Source organism: Xiphophorus couchianus, chromosome 13 (assembly GCF_001444195.1).
Source record: "Xiphophorus couchianus chromosome 13, X_couchianus-1.0, whole genome shotgun sequence".
Lineage (NCBI taxonomy): Eukaryota > Metazoa > Chordata > Actinopteri > Cyprinodontiformes > Poeciliidae > Xiphophorus > Xiphophorus couchianus.
Window position 1 is genome coordinate 17,985,793 of NC_040240.1, and position 22,897 is coordinate 18,008,689.

At 39.1% G+C, this 22,897-nt stretch overlaps 2 protein-coding genes across 2 annotated transcripts; one reads left to right on the top strand and one right to left on the bottom strand.

Annotated features, from left to right (window-relative positions):
• Positions 1–1,887: 1,887 nt before the first annotated feature.
• On the bottom strand, positions 1,888–7,561 carry rnf5 (ring finger protein 5). The gene is made up of 6 exons (XM_028035634.1): positions 7,148–7,561; positions 4,721–4,739; positions 3,686–3,798; positions 2,985–3,042; positions 2,780–2,891; positions 1,888–2,281 (listed from the first exon to the last, which is right to left on the bottom strand). Exons 1-6 carry the CDS (start codon positions 7,363–7,365, stop codon positions 2,157–2,159), a joined length of 645 nt encoding a protein of 214 aa, XP_027891435.1. The 5' UTR covers positions 7,366–7,561; the 3' UTR covers positions 1,888–2,156.
• An 805-nt stretch (positions 7,562–8,366) lies between these two features.
• On the top strand, positions 8,367–10,840 carry utp23 (UTP23 small subunit processome component). Its single transcript, XM_028035633.1, has 3 exons — positions 8,367–8,719; positions 8,802–8,976; positions 9,968–10,840. The coding sequence occupies exons 1-3, from the start codon at positions 8,532–8,534 to the stop codon at positions 10,370–10,372; spliced, it is 768 nt and encodes a 255-aa protein (XP_027891434.1). The 5' UTR covers positions 8,367–8,531; the 3' UTR covers positions 10,373–10,840.
• Positions 10,841–22,897: the final 12,057 nt, after the last annotated feature.

Sequence of the window (22,897 nt, forward strand, 5' to 3'; positions counted from 1 at the left end):
TGCAAGTAGAGACGCACCATCAGGTTGGCCAATTTATTCCCTTAATCAGCAGGTCAAATACTAATACTATTAAGTGCACTAAAACTCAGAACTCTGACTTTTTTGAGTTTAATTAAAGTCAGACAAAGGTTTACACTGCAAAAACACAAAATCTTACCAAGATTGTCTAGTTTCTAGTTCAAATATCTTAGTACACTTGAAACAAGACAAAACCTTACAAGTAACTTTAGCAAAATCGTTTGTTTGAAGCAGGAGCGTCCTGGAACTCCCCTTGGGTTGCTACGCAACGGGCAGGGCTCTGCTGGGGTTGCTAGGTAGCAGTGCAATTTTGACTCAACACAGTGAACAGGCTCCACTGGCAGATTATTAAACTTATAACAGATGGAAATATCTTGTAATGAGTGAAATAATTTGCCAGTGAAACTAGAACTGTTTTTAAAGTCAATATTAATGAATTATTGACTGAAAACAAACTGATATCTTGCTGAGATGTTACTTGAAAGTTAAGTTATATTTCAAACATACCAAACTACTTACTCCGGAAACTGGACCAAAGATAATTGGTAAGATTTTATTCATAAGTGAAGATAATATTCTGCTTCTTTATTGTCATGTTCAAAATCATTACCTAAGATTATTTAATTTCCCTGTGGGGTAAATAAAGTATTTAATTTGAATTTAAAAAAGAAAAATGAAACTTGAAGCACCTTTTTAAAAAAAATCAGATTGGTATTGGCTGGAAAAAAATGTATGATTATAAAAATTGGGCTTATTTTTTTATTATTTTTCTTTCTCTTTCTTTTTCACACATTTGGTCAGTTATTTGTCCAGGAAAAAGGGAAACTTCACTTATCATTCACATCTATAGGGAAGGCCTGTTTCTTTGCTTTAATGAGAAACAGAATAATAAAACTTTCACGTCTCAGCAATCATCTGTAGCTCCCCGTGTCAGAAACACAGAAACAGCATTTACAATATTCATATATACAAATATATTATGTATGCACACACACAGGTAAAACAAAACAAGTCAACTGTGACATAAGTGTTTCATAATCGCTCCGTTGCAGGGGGAAAAGTCCAAAGAACTCATCTATTCTGCAAAAGTCCTATGAGTGGCACCTTTAAGATTTCAATGGATCCGTTCTGAAATAAAATTGTGTTGCATTCTGGGGGGAAACCCCCCCCACACACACACACAGAGAAAAAAACAAAAAGACACCAGACGTTAAGGACAGCTCCGTCCACAGGTGACCTCACAGTGTAATGGCAGTTTAAGACAAACATAAATAAACCGACTGCCGTTTCTTCCACCTTTACGGATACTGAATATAGAAACCAGGAGGAAGGTTTACCATCCTGGCTGTTTCTGCTCCATTTGCTAAAAACATTTAATACTGTCACTAAACTCTGTGCTGACAACTACAGAGGTGGCCCTAGATTATTGGAGGTCAGAGGTCAGCAACCCGTGGCTCTTGCTTCGGCCAGAAATGGTAAAGAGCAAAGTTTAAAAAAAAAAGAGCAAAGTTGCTGACTCCTGCTCTGGATTGTGATTTATTTTGTTGCATAAACAAACAACATACACTGCAAAAACACAAAATATTACCAAGTATTTATAGTCTAGTTTATACAGCAAATATCTCAGTACACTTTAAATAAGACAAAACTAAGTTAAAGTAACTTTTTAGGAAGGAATGGGAGCTTGTTTTATGTCAATTCCTAAATATTAAAAAAAGAACAATTTTCACAGGGAGATTATTTCACTTAAAACATTTTCCAGTTTATACGTGAAATAATCTGACAGAGGAAGTTGCACTTTTTCATAAATATTAAGAAACTATTCACTTAAAACAAGATCTTGTGTTGTGCAAAAAAGGTTACTTGTTAGTTGCGTCTTATTTCAAGTGTATTAATATGTTAGCATTAAAAAGTGGACCAGAAATAGTTGGTAAGATTTTGTGTTTTTACAGTGTTAACACAGCAGGTGCGTGTCAGTGTGTGTGTCAGGGGCAGAGTGGAGGAGAAAACCTGTATTTCTTGACTCTCAGCAGCTTTTTCTCAGGTTACATAATGAAAATCACGTGTGTGTGTGTGTGTGTGTGTGCGCGCGCGCTAGTGTCTCCAGTCTTGTTTTTGTTTTTATATTGTCGTCGTCATCAGACGCTCAGTAGCCAGAAGAAGAAGATGATGGCGACGAACAGGAAGAGGGAGTCCTGCCAGTTGTTGTTGTTGTTGCCGTTGTTAAGGTTACCGTTGGCTTGGTGATCCCCTACATACTGGTCTGAACAGAGACGGGAGATTATAAGGAAGCTTTGTCGCATTATAACTTTACATTTATGCACAATCAGTGCCTTGCACCTTTCTTAACCACAAACCTTAATGTGCTTTATTGGGATTTTGTGCAGCAGACCAACAGAATTAGTGCAGTTAGACCAAAATAATGCATCCCAAAAAAAGAATCGAACTTTTAATTTCTAACAAACATTTAATACTGGAACTGGAATGTATTTTAATTACCCAACCAAAACAACAGATAAAATGGACACTCAAGTCTCTAAACAAAATTTCTTTTCAAAAAACGGGGTTATGTTTGATTTATTTCTAGACATTCAAAAGAAAAAAAAGTTACACTTCCCCCCTCTATTCTGATCATATGACCTTAGTGTAATATTTACATCCTTGGATTATTTTTTTTATAAATCCAATAACTTAATTTCTGATGAGAAACGATACAGATAAAGTGTAAACTGATTATTTTGATTCGTGTTTGGTGGTCTACCTGCTCTGTGGAAGGGGTCGTTGGCGTTGAAGACTGTGGTGAAAAAGCCGAAGGGGAACGCTCCGATCCCGAAAGACATGTGGAAGCCCGTTTCTCCAAAACCGGGGAACATCTGGGCGCAGACAGGAAACCCGTTGGTCAAGTTATCACGTTTTTAGGGGAATTGATCTGCTAACGTAAATAATAAAAAAAAATAGCGTCTCACCCCTCCTCTGCTTTCAGGCTCGGTTCTCTGTCCCTGAGGCCGAGGCGGAGTTTTCAACCTGAGCAGAACAAAAGCAACATTTTGCCGGAAGTGACCTAAATCCATTTTTTCCTCCTCCATGCGACATGTATCTGATCTTTTTTATCACAGTCTGAACAACGCAGATCGGATCTTTTAGAATGTGACCCAGGCCACCTGGATATCCGGGTCCTACATCAGACTGGAGTCTGAAAGGCCAGGTCGCATTAATTCGACCTGAACGTCATTGATACTCGACAAAACGTCACTATTCTGCGTCTGCAAATAGAAAAACAACGGCCATAGCGGACTATAATGAGGATTAAGTTGTTAATGTGCTGATTCCGGTTGGATAAAAACTGTAAAATCACAAGGTACACTACACATTAGCATCTATATTTACTTCCGCAAACACCGAGCACTTCTTCTTCTTCATGGCTCTTGTCAAAACACCGAGCACGCTCTCTACGTGTGACGTTACTGCGCATGCGGGACACTTTCAGGTTGTTCGCTATTAGGAGATCACATACAAGTCGCATACCGTATATTTTGGAAATGTGAACGACCACAAAACAAAAGGTCAAAACGGAATTGAGCATTAAAGCCTGCAGTGTGAACGTAGCCAAAATGCGTTCTCACAGCGGTTCTGATCAGAACCGGACCGGACCGGACCAGAGGCATACCTGGGGTCCTCCTGGCTGGAGCTCCCTCTGCCGTACAGCGGGATGACTTTCTCCCTGCTAATGCCCGCCTTGCAGACGGGACACTGTTGCCTGCTAGGCCGCGTCTCCAACCACTGAACCCAAAGAAGAAATAAAAGACGCATCGTTTAAAAGAGACAATTTGGCAGAGGACAGCAGAAACTTAAAAACATTTTCTGAACTGTGTCTTGCAGCTACATTTAAATCTATTTGAAATCCAACGAGAAATCAGCTGATTTTCATCTGGTCTGATTTTTTTTTCTTATTACTGATCCCGCTGTTTTTTACTACCACTCTTCAGTGTGAACGCTGCAACTGAACAAAGACGACTCAACAGCTGCGTTTCTGTTACAAATGAGTGCAAAACAATTTTGCAACAGTGATATTTCCATTAAATAAGTCATGCCATTTAAATCACACATAAGTTTGTTCATCCAATAATTAAACATTATGGTATTAATCATGGTTAATTGTTTTAGCCCTATGAGTCGTATTGTTGATTAAAACTCATGTGGACTGTTTTCATTTTGCCTCCTTGATGTTCATCAGATTCAAGCCATTTTATAAACTACTATGGAAAAGTTAATTTGTTTGTTAGTGGGTGATGCTGCTGGTGTTGCTTTTGATTGAATAGGACAGTTTTCCATTCAGTGCTGGTATTTTCTATTCATTTAGTAAACCTGAAAACTCCCACCTTCTTTGATCCTTGAACCCATCAAACATGTTTTAACATTTATCCTTTAATGCATTAATCGAGTTAAATGTCAGGAAAATGTGCAGATTTCAATTAAAATATTGCTTTTATTTAGTCAAATCAATGGATAGTTAAAGATTTTATGGATAGCAGTTTTTGTACAACTGAACTTCAATTGGAATTTATAGGTAGCAGTTACTTTAGAGGATAAAATATTACAATATATTGGATTCTTATAGCAGCTTCACTTGGATTTCAGTCTTTGGGATTTTTCCACAAAACGGCGCCATTAAAAAGTCAGATTTAACAAAGCCAGTACTTACTTGATGAAGGCAGGGCCAGCTGCAGAGGCAAAAATAAACAAAGATTAGTTCACACTCAAACAAGAATGTCTTTTTCTTTAAATGCTCAGATCAACATTCCTGTAGGAAATTCACAGTAAGTGTCAGATTAGAGGCGATGAGGAGAGTCTGCTAGGAAAAGAACCTGCAGAATAGATGCGTTTTATTAAAGTCGTTCCTGCTGCCTGTTTGGTTTAATGGTGATATCCTGACCTGCTTTTTCCTGCTCAACAATAAATAAAACTTTCATCAAATATGTATATAATTGAAGATCTAAAATATAAAAAGTGCCTTAGACGGTTGTCTTATTAGAAAAAAACAAACTAAATTGTTTGGGTCATTAATTGTTTTCTGTTTCGGTGGCCAAACTCTTTACAATTCTTGACTTTTAGTCTGGAAACAAAGTCATTTAAGGGCCAAAAATGTCCCCAGGACTTTAAATACAGACATAAAAATGTATTGATAATTGTAAGACACTATGTGAGGTGAGAAAAATGCTTTATTTTGTGTTCTACTTGCAGAAATTAGTGGCCCTTCTCTTCCTTTTTAGAAGCTAAAGAGATGAGCAGCTGCTTCTCAAATGCAACTTTTTGTTTTGTTAATATTTAAATATATGAAAGAGGAGCCAAACTGTTGCACAGTGGTTTATATTCACAGTGAAATAATCAAGTTTTTCTAACATAATAGAGATGCTGATGTGCTACATCTCTAGCTACAATAACAGAAACCAGCTGTGTTTATTTGGCGACGCATGTCATAGAAACCAGCTGTAACTTGATTCAGTTTAGGAAAACATTTGAAGGATTTGAAGCTCAAATAAAAACAGCAGAACTGCTGAACTGATCTGCTCCTTTGTTAGTCGTACCTGCGTTTATTAAAACCCAACGCTCCTGACTCTAATTAACACCGTGGCGACGCAGTTTGCTGCGCTAATGCAACGTCAGTTTGGCGTTGCAGCAGGTGAGCTGACCCCGGCGGTTCTGCAGGCTGACGAGTTTCATCACAGTTTCATCACATTAAGTTCGACTTCCAAGAGCAGAGGGGATTAAAGCAACATGGCAACTACATTACATCAGCACCAAACACAACGCACAGCGGTGCAAAAACACACAAGTTACTGTAAATGTTACACTAAATATACGTCCCACCCAGTCAATGATCTTTTAGCAAAAAATTAGAAAAATGAACCACTTTACTGCTCTTTTATTATTATTACTATTATTATCGATGCTTAACTAAAGATTGAGTCAAAATTTTGTTTTAAAAATTATAAGCTTCATATTAGGTTCAGACTATTTGTCCTCCAGGTCAATACTTGTGATTAAATCTGGGCCTCAGTTCAACCTTTTAACCCTGAAACAGATTTTTCTGTTGAGCAAAGCACTTTTAGAGGAGACAGCACCTGGGAAGTGAATCTGAAAAGCTTGGTCACTTTAAATATAGAGCCACAACCTCCCGTTGGTATCCAGGTGGAGGAACGTGACTTTTTTCTTCTTCCTGGGATTATGGTACCATTGGAGCGAACCCAGATCTGCTCCTGGGCCGTAATCTCCCCTCAGCTTTAACAGGCGCCGCGCATGAATGGGAAACACATCACTGAGCTGTTTCCATTTCAAACACATGGTTCGAAGGTTGCATCTTGCGCAAGATTAGCCTAACCTCAGATAAGAGAAAGTGCTGGAATGAAAGCTTTTCAAGGTGAAAAAGACTTTGACTAGTTTATTTTAAGCACTAACAGTTATAGAACAAAAATATGTTGATTTTATAAGAACATTGCAGCTGATTAATGCAGGAACTTGGGCTTATGTAATGCGTCTTTAACTCTGTAGATTGTAATGATTTACTTTTAATCTTTAGCTATGAGAGCAGACATTTTTTTAACCATTTATCATTCATTTTTATTTTAGAAGTCTTCAGGAATTTCATTAACCATTAACACAACGGATTTTTTATTAAACTTTTTTTCTCGTTTTATGCATTTTATCACCTTCAAAACAACATATAATCCAAATTAGTGAAATTATTACAATATTTTTCTTTTTTCAAAGGATAAAATTTTTTTCTTAAACGCAAAAACCAGCTTTTGATGAACGTTTTCGGTTCTAATCAGATCATATGATGAGTCTAAACCACTTCCCTTCAAAGCAGATCACGTCAACGCTGTAAATGTGCTAATCAAGCAGAACTGGAATGGGTATTTAAAACGCTTCTCAGGAAAAAGATGAGTTTAAATCAAAACTAACAACAACAAAACTCGTAAGCCATGTTGGCAGCAGTCAGTCAACAAGCTGATAAAACGGGCCATAATGGGGCGTGACTCCGCCGCTAGCAGCCACACAGACTACGGGTCACGGAGGCCGCGCAAACGGCCAAACTACTCCCAAACAACAACAAACCACCGACTCCTACCAGAACAAGTGGCCGCACATACTGATGACCGCGTCCCGGGCAGTGTCCAAGCAGATGTTGCACTCGAAGGTGGCCCGATCACGCTCGCTCTCCGCGCCGCCGCCGCCGCAGCTGCTGCCGCCCGGGCCGTCGCGGTCGCTGCTGCTCTCCCCCGCAGGGAACCCTCCTCTGCTGTTCGGCCCGCCGTTACTCGAGAAACGTGGATCCGTGGCCGCCATGATGTTAGCCGCCGAGCTAAAGAGAAATGAAAGCACCGAGCCGAACCGACTCCAGCGGGGTTCCCGACTCGAGCCGAAGTGAGCTACGAGTCAGAGGTGGCTGCCGACCATGAACCGTGTGGATCCGCAGCCGCTACCTCACTGCTACCTTCATCAGGGCGTCTGTTTCCGGAAGGAACGCACAGGGGGCGGGGCTAACCATGCGTCGCTTATTTACGTAATGACGCTCAGACACACACCCCTGTTTGGAATATTCAGTCTAATATCTTCTGTAGTTTTTCGCTTTAGTACTCAGATGTATTTTTTGGTTTCTACAATGCCTGCTCCTCTAAAAACAACAACTTTTTATGTAATTAACATAATATTATTTCTAGCTGAGTTTTATATTCAAAAATGCAAATTTTCTGTCAGGAAGTCTCTGCTTAATCTGTTTTAAAGCGAATTACTACATTATGCAGAAACCTTACGCACCTCACCCAATCCCACAGATGAAGCCTCTTGAAGCCATAAAATTATTGTCTCTATTACTTGCACCACTGCCTTATTTCTATTTGTGAACTATGTATTCTATTATATCACGACCCACTGTTCTGTACATGATTTTATCATTTTCACGCAATAATAATTTAAATAAGTAAAAATGACACACCCCTGAGCCGCAATTTTCAAATCCCCGGCTTTCTAAAATAATAGTCGAAGTAATTTTTTGCCAAACGTGATCAAGAATAGAAACATTTGCTGTTTAATTAGTAGATTTACGTGTGGGGAACCAAATATTTTAGCTTGAAATAATATATTCCCCCTCCTTAACATGGGAACTAATTATTTTTTCAGAAACTCCTTAATATCTAGCTTTATTTATTTATTTATTTATTTATTTATTTATTTATTTATTTATTTATTTATTATGTGAATCGTTTTACCGAGAAACCGCAGCTGCAGTGTGCGCTCCACACACAGCGGGAACAGAATGTCGCACAAAACCGGAACATTTCTCGCTTCATCATTTCTAGTCGGACTCGTAAAAGGTCTGCACCCAGGCGTGTTGTGTTCTCCGCAAGTGTCCACGCTGGTTCTGGTTGTAAATATGTGCGGTCGCCGCTAAAGTAAACTAAAAGTGGGGTTAATTTTTGAACCCGTAAAGCTCCAGCGATAAAAGATCCAACATGAAGATCAAAAGACAGAAACAAGCTAAGAAAACGATCAGCTTTTACAAATACAACTTCAGCTTCAGGGAGCCTTTTCAGATCCTCATTGACGGAACTTTCTGCCAGGCGGCGCTGAAGAACAAGATCCAGATCAAGGAGCAGATGCCCAAGTATCTGATGGGAGAAGTCCAGCTCTGCAGCACCAGGTGAAAACCTTTATTTGTTTGCCGGCAGCGTTCATGTTGATCCATTTTGTCTTGCGTGCTTACGCGTTTGTCTTATCCGTAGCTGTGCTTTGAAGGAACTTGGGACTCTTGGGAAGCAGCTTTATGGAGCTAAAATCATCCTGCAGAGGTTTCAGGTCAGGAAATGTGCACATCTGAAAAACCCAGTCCCAGCGTCTGAGTGTCTGCTGTCAATGCTGGAGGAGACGAACCCACACCACTACTTTGTTGCCACACAGGTACGCACTCACATCGGAGGTGGGGAAAGTACACAGCAATAATACTCAAGTAAACGCAGGGGTACTTCAGCATATTTTTACTCAAGTAAAAAGTAGCCATTCAGAAAATGACTCAAGACAGGATAAACAAAGTATTGGTTAAAAAGTCTACTCAAATACTGAGTAACTGATTACATTTAATTTAATGTTAAAAATTACACCATCAGACTGAGAGGCAATTTTGGTAATTTAAGGACCAAAATGACAATAATTGATGTAAATTAGTTTCCAAATTAGTTTCTTTCATTTTAAAACTTATGAAGCTTTAACAAAAACTGCAGGTGTGCCTGTGTCTGGTGATTAAAACATGTTTGTTTTTCATTCAGTGAGTAGAAAATCTAGAAATGTTACTCAAGTAAGAGTAGAGATACTTCATAATAAAATTACTCAAGAAAAAGATAAAAAACAATAAAGATACACCTAAAAGTTTTTTTTTCTCCAAAAACTTACTCAATTGAGTAAATGTTACTAGTTACTACCCAACTCTGCTCACAGTATATGCACTCTGTATGTTCTCTATATGCATATCAACGGTATTTAAATACAACCAAGTCATATTTTTAAATATATGATTTATAAAATGCACATTTGAACTGTTTAATTTAAATTTAAACTACTGAATGACTCTAAAATTACCAGTAATATTCTTTCTCATAAATATCTACACTCTTTGTAAAAAAATAAACTGCTGTTTTTTTTTTTTTTAAATGACAATGAATTTCCTACAGTAGATATATATATATATCAAAAATTATAAGGGATCTTTTTTCACAATTTCATGTAATATCTGAGGCTTTTAATTTGTTTTATTTAGCCGGACTGATGACACAAAAGGCTCTTGGATAGAAAAATTGCTGTCAAATGGAAGGAAAATTATAAATTGCGTTCCAATTTAGGCTTTTTTAGGACTTTATTTTGCATATAGCAAAATCTGTTGTCCATTTCTGTGCAGGACCGTGCAGTAACTGATGGACTCAAAAAGATCCCAGGCGTCCCTCTGCTCTACATCATCCTCAACACCATCGTGCTGGACAAGCCCAGCCAGGCGTCCCTGGACCACGTCCAGGCCGTTCAGCTGGGGGAGCTGGTGACCTCGGCCCAGCAGCAGAGCATCCGCAGCCTGAAGGAGGAGCAGGGCATCAGCCAGAAAGACGGAGAGAGGCGGGGGAAGAAGAGGAAGAGGAAACAGAGCAATCCCAACCCTCTGAGCTGCCTGAAGAAGAAGAAGAAGAAAGGTGTGGCGACTCCGGCGCTGAAGAAGACGGAACCAGGAGAGAAGAAGAAAAGAAGTCGACACAAGAGAAGAAAAGCGGCAGAAGGAGACAACACGGATGCTCCTGTAGTTATTAGTACGTAGTGGGACAGAAAGACAAAAACTCATGCTTTTAGTTTCTTAGACAATGAGCAACAGTTTTAACGGACTCTCCGTTCTTTCCAAGGAACCAGACTTTCTTGATCTCCTTTTGGGTTGTAGGATATCAGGAAAAACATAAAAATTGCAATAGTGTTCCTAAAGATTACAATGAAAATATTAATTCAGATAAATCATCAAGGATTACCAGGATTGTTTCTTTTTCCTCCAGGACAATCATCACTTCTGTTAGATTTTGCATGTTGCAGGAATAAAAATAGACATGAAGGGTCAATGCTGAGAGCAGTGGAGTTCCTCACAACAGGCCAAATACGATGTTTGTATTGAGACAATTTGCATAGAGGAGTGTCCGAACTTTTGTCACATGGGCCAAAATCAAGTTGAACAGACTTGAGGGCCAAAGTAAATGTAATTTTGCCAACTCAACCATAAATTAAACGTGTAATTCTGTAACTTGTGTTTGTATTGTACCAGCAATCAGAAAACAGGCTTCTGTTACATGACAGTTTACTGCTCTCAAGTTATGGATCTTAAATGTTTTCTTCTCTGAAAAACACACCAGCAATAAATCTCAGGCTCTGAAAGGAGTGGGGGGATTATTTAAATCCACAAGGGGGAGGATGGGTCCTGAACTGTTTTACACTAAAAACTGAGCATGAAAGAGAATTAAACCCAACCATAGTTGTTTTAGTGTTATGTAGAAAATATCTGACATTAGTTATACACAGACAATTTACATTTTAACACAATTTGTGGTTTGTAATGGTATAAAAATATAATAAATAAGCTCTTTGCTTGCTTATATTCTGTATTGTTCAAAGGGCTGAGAGACTGCTATGATTTCTTTCCCCCTATGGGAAGCACTGTGCTGCCATGACGCTGTGACATAATTCAGGATAACAGCTGACAGAAAGTTCAACAGAGCCACACTGAGTTTGATCACTATGTTGTTTTATGCAACTACACATTATCAGTTCAGCTTTACTGCTATTTTAAGTCGATTTTTTTTTTCAAAACACATTAGAGAAAATTGAAAAGTGGAGGAAAATTCTGTTTTTATTTGGTAATTTTACAACTTTCTTTAAGTAAATGGTTCATAGTAAAGTAAGGGACTTGAAAGATAATAAATATGGTTGAAACCAGATGATTTTTAGACAGAAAAGTGGATCTGACTGGTGGTTTCGCTGAAAGCTGAACGTCTCTGTTTCTGTGGAGATCACAGTTCAAGTATTGATCTGCATAGCTTTGGATTCTGACCAGTAAATAAAGTTTATTTAGTTCAGAAACATCAAAACGACAAGAAGTTCATGATTTACATTTAAATTAAATCCAAGCTGAACATTTAATTAAGATCTGTTTACTTATATTTGCATAAATTAATCAAAGATAAAGAAAATTTATTTTACAAAACTTTATTGTACACATTAAATAAGTCATTTATGAACAAACTTATATTATTTAAAGAAGGATCAACACAGATCTATGGAGAGTGAAGAGTTTTAATAAATTAATGGCACACTTAAATAATTATAACATGAGTTATTTATTGTTACTTGACACTCTTCACTCTCCATAAGAGTCAGGACATACTGGAGCAGCAGTTTGGTATTAAGCTTTGAAAATATAAAAAGCAAGTTTATCCCTCATATAGTTTTAGGGTTAAAACTATGGATAAATAAATTTTTACACTTTCTCTAAATTTTTCTAAAACTATTAGTTTGTCCTTTGAAAAATGTACATCTTGAAAACTTAAAAGAAAATTCTTCAATCCTACATTATAAAAAAATAAAAATAAAATGTTGCTGTTTCTCTAAATTCTAAAAATATGTTATGGGTAGATTACAAATAAAACATATAGTGCTATTAACATGACTTTTATTAGAGGTTTAGATTCGTACTGTTTCTTTGCAGGTTTTACAGGTTTGGAGTGGAAAATGTCAAATCTCGCAACAGTAGCAAATGGCGCCATTTTTGTTATGTTAATGAGTGTGACGCGCATGCGCCATGCGGGATAAAAATATGACGCCGCTTCTACGTGAGCGTTTAGATAAAAGATGCGGCTAGTATCGGGCCGCAGGGAGACGCGGAGCTGTCGGTCTGACACTCAGGAACTTTGGGACCTGGATGAAAAAGGATATTTTCTGATTTCCTAACACGGAATCCGAGAGGACGCCCAGCCTTGTGACTGAAACTTTTACGGATCCAACTGAAACCGTGTCGGTGTTTATCGAGGCCTAGTTTGGCGTCGTGTACTTGACCTACGAGTAGGCCTCAGTGATGGCAGGTAGGCCGCGGGAGAGCCGCGTTTGAAATCGCTGCGTTGGTTATTTGGTAAGTTATTTTTCAGAAACCTTTATTCTAAGTTGTTTGTCTTTTTCCACCAATGACCTTAGTGAAGCCATTTTTTTGTGTCTAAACAGAGCAGCACACAAGGAGAGACCCGACCACGGCCTCTCGGCGGCGGTTTGTTTGGTTGCTGGCGTCCCTGAAACACCTCAGGCGATATAATGGCGTCTGGAGTGAGCAGTTGATCGATTGTGGATCCCCTTCAATCAAGCTCAGAATTCCCTTCAATCAAGCTGAGGATCCCCTTCAGTCAAGCTGAGGATCCCCTTCAGTCAAGCTGAGGATCCCCTTCAATCAACCTGAGGATCCCCTTCAATCAAGCTGAGGATCCCCTTCAATCAACCTGAGGATCACCTTCAATCAAGCTGAGGATCGCTTCCGTCAAGCTGAGGAATCGCTACAAGGTGCCTGGCGGATCCGCCCAACCCATCAAAGGTTTGTTAAGTCAAAGAACTGTTCCAATGGCGGGTCCAGAAGACAACTCAGGGTAGGAGCTGTTGCGGGTTTTGCTACGCTGCTGATGCTAACGCTGTTGAAGGCCAACGCTAGGCCTCTTGGTGTGCTGGTTTGGTTTGATTCTCTGCTGAGAGTCAATAGCTAAGAAGGATTCTGCTGTTGTAAATCCTTCTGTCTTTAGGTTTTTAAGTGTTTGAAACAGTTGCTGATATCTAGAATCTGAAGTTCCTGGCTTAAAGTCAGTTTAGGGTTTCTAAATAGCTCTATAATAAACCTTGATAACATACCTACTTAGTACAAATACAATGTGGCTATGTTCACATTAGTATAGCTGCATTAAGATATTTATCTTTCCAATGAATATCAAATATGTTTTTGAGTGAAGATTAGGTCTTTACCTTTCAACATGCATACATTTACTATTTGAAATTTAGGGTCCATACTTTAATAATTCAACAACTCAAACAAATTTAATTTACGTTCAATTTAAACGTGAAAACCGCTTAATTTTTGCGCCTCGTGCAATTTCGTCGTGGGATTTCATTTCTTCTGGATGACAACGGAGAGACCTCCTGGAGCTGCAGGCCGGAGGTCACAGAGGTAATGTTCACACTGTAATCCACCACCTTTTATTTACAGGTTTTCAGCTGACCTCCATGTTTTCCTTCCGGAGAGGATCAACTGGGACCCGTCCTTCAGTGTTTGTTTTTAACCCATTTTCTCTCCTAGACTAAGCAACTGCTGACCTGTCTTTTATTTTTTTTCCCCAAGTAACTTTTTTTTTTCTCAGATGAAGCCACCGCAGGAGCTTCTACTACAACTAACTCCCCTTTCTCCTATAGAAACACTCCTGGAGCAGCTCTTTTTCTCTTTCTGTCTCTCTCTTTATTCTGTCCTTTCAAATCCCCCGGGGGTAGTGACAGATGGCCTTTCATACAGAGCCAACTTCTGGTTCTGCTGGAGGGTTCTTCCTGTTAAAGGGAAGTTTATCCTCTCCACTGTCACTACATGCATCCTAAATATGAGGCATTGATTTAGCTTACTTAACTGTTAACCAATTAAAATAATTGGTGCAGTATTAGCCTCATTTTGGAAAATCTTCCTGTTAAAGGGAAGCCTTTTTTCTCCACAGTCACCACAGCAAGGCATCCTCAGTAGGAGGCCTTGCTTAAGCTTACTTGACTTTTAATGAATTTAAATAATTGGTGCAGTGTTTATTTATTTATTTTTTGGGGGAAAGTCTTCCTGTTAAAGGGAAGTCTTTTCTCTCCACTGTCACCAGATCGATATTCAGTACAAGTCATTGCTTTAGCTTAACTATTAACCAATTTAAATAACTGATCTAGTGTTGACCTTATTTTGGAAAGTCTTCCTGTTAAAGGGAAGTTTTTCCTTTCTTGTTACCATGTGGATCCTCTGTAGGAGATATTGCTTAAGCTTATTTATAATGAATTTATGTAATTGGTGCAGTGCTATTTTTTTTGGGAAAGTCTTCCTGTTAAAGGGAAGTTTTTCCTCTCCTCTGTCACCAGGTGGAAATTCAGTACAAGTCATTGCTTTAGCTTAACTATTAACCAATTTAAATAATTAGTCTAGTGTCAACCTTATTTTTGGAAAGTCTTCCTGTTAGAGGGCAGTTTTTTGATTCTTACTACATGGATTCTCAGTAGGAGGCACTGCTTAAGCTTATTTATAATTAATTTACTTAATAAGGTGCAGTGTTAGTTTTTCTGGAAGTCTTCCTGTTAAAGGGAAGTTTTTCCTCTCCACCATCACCACATGTATCCTCAACATGAGGCATTGCTTAAACTTTCATAACTTTTAGCCAATGTTTGATAACCGGTTTTTATTTTCATTTTTTTATTTTTTGGAAAGTCTTCCTGTTAAAGGGAAGCTTTTCCTTTCTACTGTCAGAGCATGCATGTTCATTATGAGGTATTGCCTAAGCTTACTTGTATAACTTGACAAATTTAAATTGGTGCAGTGTTAACGTCTTCTGGAAAGTCTTCCTGTTAAAGGGAAGTTTTTCCTCTCCACTGTCACCAGGTGGAAATTCAGTACAAGTCATTGCTTTAGCTTAACTATTAACTAATTTAAATAATTAGTCTAGTGTCAACCTTATTTTTGGAAAGTCTTCCTGTTAGAGGGCAGTTTTTCCATTCTTACTACATGGATTCTCAGTAGGAGGCACTGCTTAAGCTTATTTATAATTAATTTACTTAATAAGGTGCAGTGTTAGTTTTTCTGGAAGTCTTCCTGTTAAAGGGAAGTTTTTCCTTTCCACTGTCACCAGATGGGATCCTCAGTACAATTAATTGCTCTAGCTTAACTTTTAACCAATTTAAATAATTGGTGCAGTATTAACCTTATTTTGAAAGTATTCCTGTCAAAGGGAAGTCTTTTTGGAAAATCCTATGTGGATCCTCAGTAGGAGGCATTGTTTAAGCTTACTTACTTGGTGCATTGCTCATTTCTTTTTTTTTTTTTTTGGAAAGTCTTCCTGTTAAAGGGAAGTTTTTCCTATCTGCTGTTACGGCATACATCTTCAGTATGAGCTTCAGCTTACATAACTTTTAATCAATGTTTGATAACTGCAGTTTTTTTTTCTTTTTGGATAGTCTTCTTGTTCAAGGGAAGTTTTTTCTCCCCTGTCACCACCTGCATCCTCAGTGTCTATGGTGGTGAATGATAGTTTTGAGCTCATGGTAGAGAATTTAAGGACTTGTCAACACCACATGGTATTTGGACCGGGAAGTTGTGGTATATGGACCAGGAAGCTGTGGTATATGGACATGGTATATGGACTGGGAAGATATGGAAGCCGATCAACAGTTTTTTTTTTTTAAAGATTTAACGACGACTCTAAAGACACCAAATGGCCTCGGACTGTGAATGGTAAGAGTTTGAATACAACTGCAGGAAATGTTTTGCTACTTCCGGTAGCCACTCCTCAAGGCTACGAAGTCATCGGGTGAGTTCAAGGAATTGAGTAACAAACGAGTACAACGAAGAGGTTGTTCCATTTCATGCACATTGCTCCACACAAGGAAACACGGTAGGTTATTTGAAATGTAGGAGTTTTGATCTTGGTTACAAACGGGTAACAAAGATCCTTTTGGTTACTCTTGTGTGTTTGGTGTTTCAGCGGTGTTTGTTTTCACACACAGTTTGATTGGGTTTGTGCGAATATGAACCCTACTGACGGGTGAGGCGCTAATTGCCCTTCGGTCGGGTTTGTGCGAATACGAACCCTACCGACGGGTAAGGCGCTAATTGCCCTTCGGTCGGGTTTGTGCGAATACGAACCCTACCGACGGGTAAGGCTCTAATTGCCCTTCGGTCAGGGTTTGTGAGAATACGAACCCTACCGACGGGTAAGGCTCTAATTGCCCTTCGGTCGGGTTTGTGAGAATACGAACCCTACCGACGGGTAAGGCTCTAATTGCCCTTCGGTCAGGGTTTGTGAGAATACGAACCCTACCGACGGGTAAGGCTCTAATTGCCCTTCGGTCAGGGTTTGTGAGAATACGAACCCTACCGACGGGTAAGGCGCTAATTGCCCTTCGGTCGGGTTTGTGCGAATACGAACCCTACCGACGGGTAAGGCTCTAATTGCCCTTCGGTCAGGGTTTGTGCGAATACGAACCCTACCGACGGGTAAGGCTCTAATTGCCCTTCGGTCGGGTTTGTGCGAATACGAACCCTACCGACGGGTAAGGCGCTAATTGCCCTTCGGTCAGGGTTTGTGAGAATACGAACCCTACCGACGGGTAAGGCGCTAATTGCCCTTCGGTCGGGTTTGTGCGAATACGAACCCTACCGACGGGTAAGGCTCTAATTGCCCTTCGGTCAGGGTTTGTGAGAATACGAACCCTACCGACGGGTAAGGCTCTAATTGCCCTTCGGTCAGGGTTTGTGAGAATACGAACCCTACCGACGGGTAAGGCGCTAATTGCCCTTCGGTCAGGGTTTGTGAGAATACGAACCCTACCGACGGGTAAGGCGCTAATTGCCCTTCGGTCGGGTTTGTGCGAATACGAACCCTACCGACGGGTAAAGGTGTGAAAACTAATCAACCAAACTTGGATTCTTTAGTCAAATATGTGTATGGAATCCATTATAAAGATGACTAAGAAGGTAATTTAAGAGATCTGTCTTTTTGAAAAGTGATGATTTCAGAGTTGTTGGTGTTTGACCTTAAACCTGCACCCGTCTCGTTGTCTTTCTGTCCTGTTCTTCTGTCCTGTTGTCCTTCAGGAATCCTCCTGGATCATCTTGATTTCGCCCTTCATCGGATCTCGCCCTTCATCGCCCCACTAAAAACTGGATAAGTCTTCAGTCTGGTATTTTGGCCTCATCTAGCCATTGTTTTTTTTTTTTTGTTTTTTTTTCAATGGACAATTTTGTTTAGAGACTTCATAATTCATTTTGTTGAAAATGTTGGAATTGAATGCATGTTGTTTTTTGAGAATGTGTTCTTACGTCATTTTAGTGTTACCATGGTTATAGCATTTATTGTGAGAAGACTTAGACTGGTTTATTTGTGATTTGTCTGTATTTATGCTGCTGTTTGTCATTTTCTGTTTGTACTACATAATTTATTTCAACAGCTTTTATTTTCTCAGTTGTTTTTCTCTCCACAGAAGCTACACCAGGTCTGGCGTTGTCTAGCTGTGGTTGCTTCCTGGAAAAGGGTATTGGCTGACATGATGCTGCCATCACCTAACCGGTCTCCCTCTCCTTTTCATTTCCACAAACATGGAAAATTCTCCTGATCAGTTGACCTGTTGTTGTGTCTCTGCTCTGTCTTCTTTCAGGTCCAGTTGGTCCTGGCAGATGGCTGTTGGTACTGAGCCCGGTTCTGGTTCTGCTGTTGGTTTGCTCCTGGTAGGGGGGGAGTTTTTCTTCTCCCCTGTCACTACATGCATGCTCTGTAGGAGGGACTGCTGTAAAGTCAACAACTCAACACAAGCGATTTGCCGTCGCCCCCTGCTGGTCAGGGGGAGTTAATGCTGTAAGTAATGATTCCATACAATCTGCTGGGTTTCGTTTGGTACAAACTTTTTAAACTACTTTAATCAACTGAGCTTATTGTACTAGCAATTGGAGTACATGTGATTGAACTAAAATTACTTTACAGTGCCTTCAGATGACATTTGTTGTGAATTGACAATATATAAAATTGAACTTTCAAACTAACAAATAAGCCCCACCAATAAACAATATAAAAAAACAACAAACAAAAACCCCGATAACCAATACAAGAAAGTTCAAAACCCCCAAAATAGATAAAACGTTCAAAACCCCAAAAGTAGATAAAAAGTTCAAAACCCCAAAAGTAGATTTCAAAACTTATTATAACGTTAATTCACATCAATGTTGTTGTCAAGGCATTTTACAAAAGGTCATTTCAATTTAGTCAGATTACTTTTGATCGAAGTTATCAATTCATTAGGTTCATTTAATTTTAAAGTAGTTTAAAAAGTTTGTACCAAACGAAACCCAGCAGATTGTATGGAGTCATTACTTACAGCATTCACTCCCCCTGACCAGCAGGGGGCAACAGCAAATCGCTTGTGTTGAGTCGTTGACTTTACAGCAGTCCCTCCTACAGAGCATGCATGTAGCAACATGGGAGAAGAAGAACTCCCCCCTACCAGGAGCAAACTAACAGCAGAACCAGAACTGGGCTCAGTACCAGCAGCCATCTGCCAGGACCAACTGGACCTGAGAGAAGACAGAACAGAGACACAACATCAGGTCAACTAATCCAGGAGAATTTTCCATGTTCGTGGAAATGAAAAGGAGAGGGAGACCGGTTAGGTGATGGCAGCATCATGTCAGCCGATGCCCTTTTCCAGGAAGCAACCACAGCTAGACAACGCCAGACCTGGTGTAGCTTCTGTGGAGAGAAAAACAACCGAGAAAACAAAGAGCTACTTTCTAACTAAATTTTTTAGTTAGAAAAATTTGTGTTCCTAACTAAACTTCACGTTTAGTTAGAAACACCAGAGCGCCACCTTCTGGCCTCTCTCCAGATCAGTTCAGGTCAGAGAATGGAACTGTTTCTGTCTTTGTTTTTCCCCTCCGTGGGCTGCCACCTTATCGTGGTGGAGGGGTTTGAGTGTCCCAATGATCCTAGGAGCTGTCAGAGGCTTCATGCCTCTATTTGGGTCGGGTCTGCCGGGGCAAACAGGTCCTAGGTGAGGGATCGGACCAAGAGCAGCCCAAAGATCACTTAGAAATATAAACACAGAATGTTCCTATTTAGAGATGACGACATAGACAGGGTTCCCCTTACAACCAGAGCTATAGACAGAAGTTAGAGTTTCTCTGTGTTTTATCAGCCTGGTGGGCCACCAGGCTTTATTTTCCCGCCACCAAGCTATGAATTATTATTTTAAATGGGGATTTTTCTCCACCAATGTCTTTAATCTGATGGTAAAGACAGATTAAAGTAAAGGTTTATAGTTGAGACATTGAACTGACTGAGGAGTTGTGAGCCAGTTGTGCCGTCCCATCAGTTGGCTTCACACGCTGTAATTTCTGAGTTTTGATGCCTGATTCTGCACCTCAGACTTTCTGTAACTGGACATTTTTTAACCCAAACACGCTGATGGACGAGCCCAGCAGCTCTTCCACCGGGCTCGGCAGGTTTTCTGGAGGAAACCCTGACAGCTTTCCCAGGTGACGCTTCCTGATTGTTCTCCATTTTGACTTGAAACTTTCTTACCAATCTTTCTTAAGAAATGCTGCAGGTATTTTGCTGTTTATTTAAAAGTGAGTTTTTGAGAAGTGATTTCATTCTCGAGTCGTTAAAAGGTTTGACTTGGTACCTGCACCTGTCCTGTTGTCGCCTTCCCTCCTCAATTCCATTTGCATGATTTGTTTCTCTGTTTCTTCCACTAGATGAATAAAGTCTTCAGTCTGGTGTTTTGTAAACAAAAATGTTATTAAAAAAAAGGTTTAGTTGAAACCAGAAACTTCATAATTCCTTTTATTTTGTAGTTTAGGATATTTTAAATGTCTTCCAGTTCCAGTGTTAAATATTCATTAGAATTTAAAGTTTAAGAATGAAAAGGACTTCTTCCCTTTGATTCTCCACTTAGCAGCTTCTTTCTTCTCAGTTGGGTTTTTAAAGTTTATTAATCTTAGAGAATGTGTGCTTGCAGTATTATGCTATAGCCATTGTACTAGATGAAAATGGTCTCATTAACGTTTATGGCAGTAACTTCTTGGACAATTTATCATCCGCCAAAACTTACTGTGACAGTCGACTTAAATTTTTCCAGACAATAAATTGTCCCAGAAGTTATTGCCATAAACAATTTTATTGTTTTAAAACCATTGTCAACTAATATAGTAGCTATGGCATAATGATTCAGAAACACATTCTCAACGATCAATAAACTTAAAATTCTAATGAACATTTAATACTAGAACCGGAAGATATTTTAAATGCCCAAAATAAATTTAAGTGTCTTCTTCCTGTTAGGACCAGAAGAAGAAGAGAACTTCTTCTCTTCATTCCTCTACTCAGCAGCTTCTTTCTTCTCAGTTGGGCTTTTATTTTCCATCACAACAACATAATAAATGTTGACAAAAATAAAATAACAATTATGTTTCTCCTCTTTATTTGTGTCTGAGCAGTGGGAGAGTTTCATCAGGTGTCCCACAGCAGCTTGATGGACTCGGACTCCGCTACCGTCAGTAGTGAGCCCAACGGGTCGGCGGTGTGTCGCTACGACTCGCTCATCTGAGGCGCCATTGGTGGGGAGATTTGAGATCAAACAGCCTGAAACCGGCTTCACCTGTTGAGTTTGAGTCGCTACGTCACACACTGAGCCGATGGACGCTGGAAGAGAGGAGACGCAGCGAGCTTCTCCTGCTGGCAGATCTGAGAGAAGAAAATGAGGATTTAACTATACCATCCTGATGAGAAGCTGCTTTCAGACCCAGATGAACTCCATCCATCCATACCTGGTTCCCTTCATACATCCTGGTTCCCTTCATCCATCCATCCATCCATACCTGGTTCCCTTCATCCATTCATCCATCCATACCTGGTTCCCTTCATCCACCCATCCATCCATACCTGGTTCCCTTCATCCACCCATCCATCCATGCCTGGTTCCCTTCATCCATCCATGCCTGGTTCTCTTCATCCATCCATCCATACCTGGTTCCCTTCATCCATTCATCCATCCATACCTGGTTCCCTTCATCCACCCATCCATCCATACCTGGTTCCCTTCATCCACCCATCCATCCATGCCTGGTTCCCTTCATCCATCCATGCCTGGTTCTCTTCATCCATCCATCCATCCTGGTTCCCTTTATCCTGGGAATTACGTGACCATTTTGATTTCTTTACAGGGATGTTCTCACAATCTGTTAAAATAAAATGAATGAAACCAGAAAATCCTGGGAGTTTGTCTTCGACATGAAGATTCCTTTGAGATGACAGAAAAAGAGACTATTAAACATTGGGGACAACGTCATCCAAGATGTTTAGTTGTCCAAGATGTTTAACGTCCCCAATTTATTTTGTCTCCATTGCTTAACATTGTCCTTGATGTTTAAGGTCATAGCTGATGTTTACTGTGTCTTTAATGTTTTACTTTATCTCCAATGTTTAACGCAAAAGGAAACTTTTCTGGAGATAAAATTTGACATTTGATGAACCTTGGTAATAATGTAAAACATCAAGGATAATGTTAAGCATTATCTTTAATTAAATAAAAAATCGGGGACAACGTTAAATATCCTGGATATTAAATGCTAAACATTGTGGTTTCTAAATTGTTTTTCTAGATTTTTCTTGTCTTATGAATTAGTTTATAATAATTTTTTCTATGTAATATAGTTTATTTGTTGGCACTTTAGCACAGTATGTTGAACAGGAACATGAATATTATAATATGGTTTTAATTACAATTTTTTTTATATAATTAGGGGATTGTAAGTAGGTCATTAACTTTAGATAAACGATAGGATTAAATAAGTGTTTTTCCCTACTCCTTTTCAAACAGGAGTGGTAAGCTAATTATTTTGATCTTGGTTATGTATGCATGATTTTTTTTTCTTCTTACAAATTGCTTGTTTTTAAAAACCTGTTTGAAATAAATAAAATATTTGTTGGTTTGAGTAAGCTAAGCACGTACAGTACAGTGCTGCTAAAAGTGAATAATTTGTTTGTGGCAGGTTGTAAATATTTATTTTGTCAAAGAGAATTCAGTGCTGTTATTGTAATGGCTGTTAATTAATGGAGATGCTCATTGTTGCTCTCAGATCTTGTCTGTCAAAAGTCGTCCTAAATAAAGAAACCTGGAAAACAACAGATTCAATACCTGTGTGCTAACTAGAGCATGTTGTTGGCGATACAATGTATTAATGCACAAAAAAGAGCTTGCTGTGATATGGATTTGTAGATGTCTGTGTTTAATTTAATTTAAATAAAAACCTGCTTCACCCGTCTGATACCGTTTCATTCTTACAAATACCTCTGTATTTAGAATATTTTTTAAAAGGTAGTATTTAGAATATTTAGAATTTAGAATATTTTTTAAAAGGTAGGATATTCTCATAAAAGCATTAGGGCAAACATCTGTGATAGCTTTTCATTTTAGATGGATAGGATATTCTGATGAAGGAAGTGATATTTTTGTGTTTTTGTCATGTATATAAATTGTTCCTATGCTAAGCTAA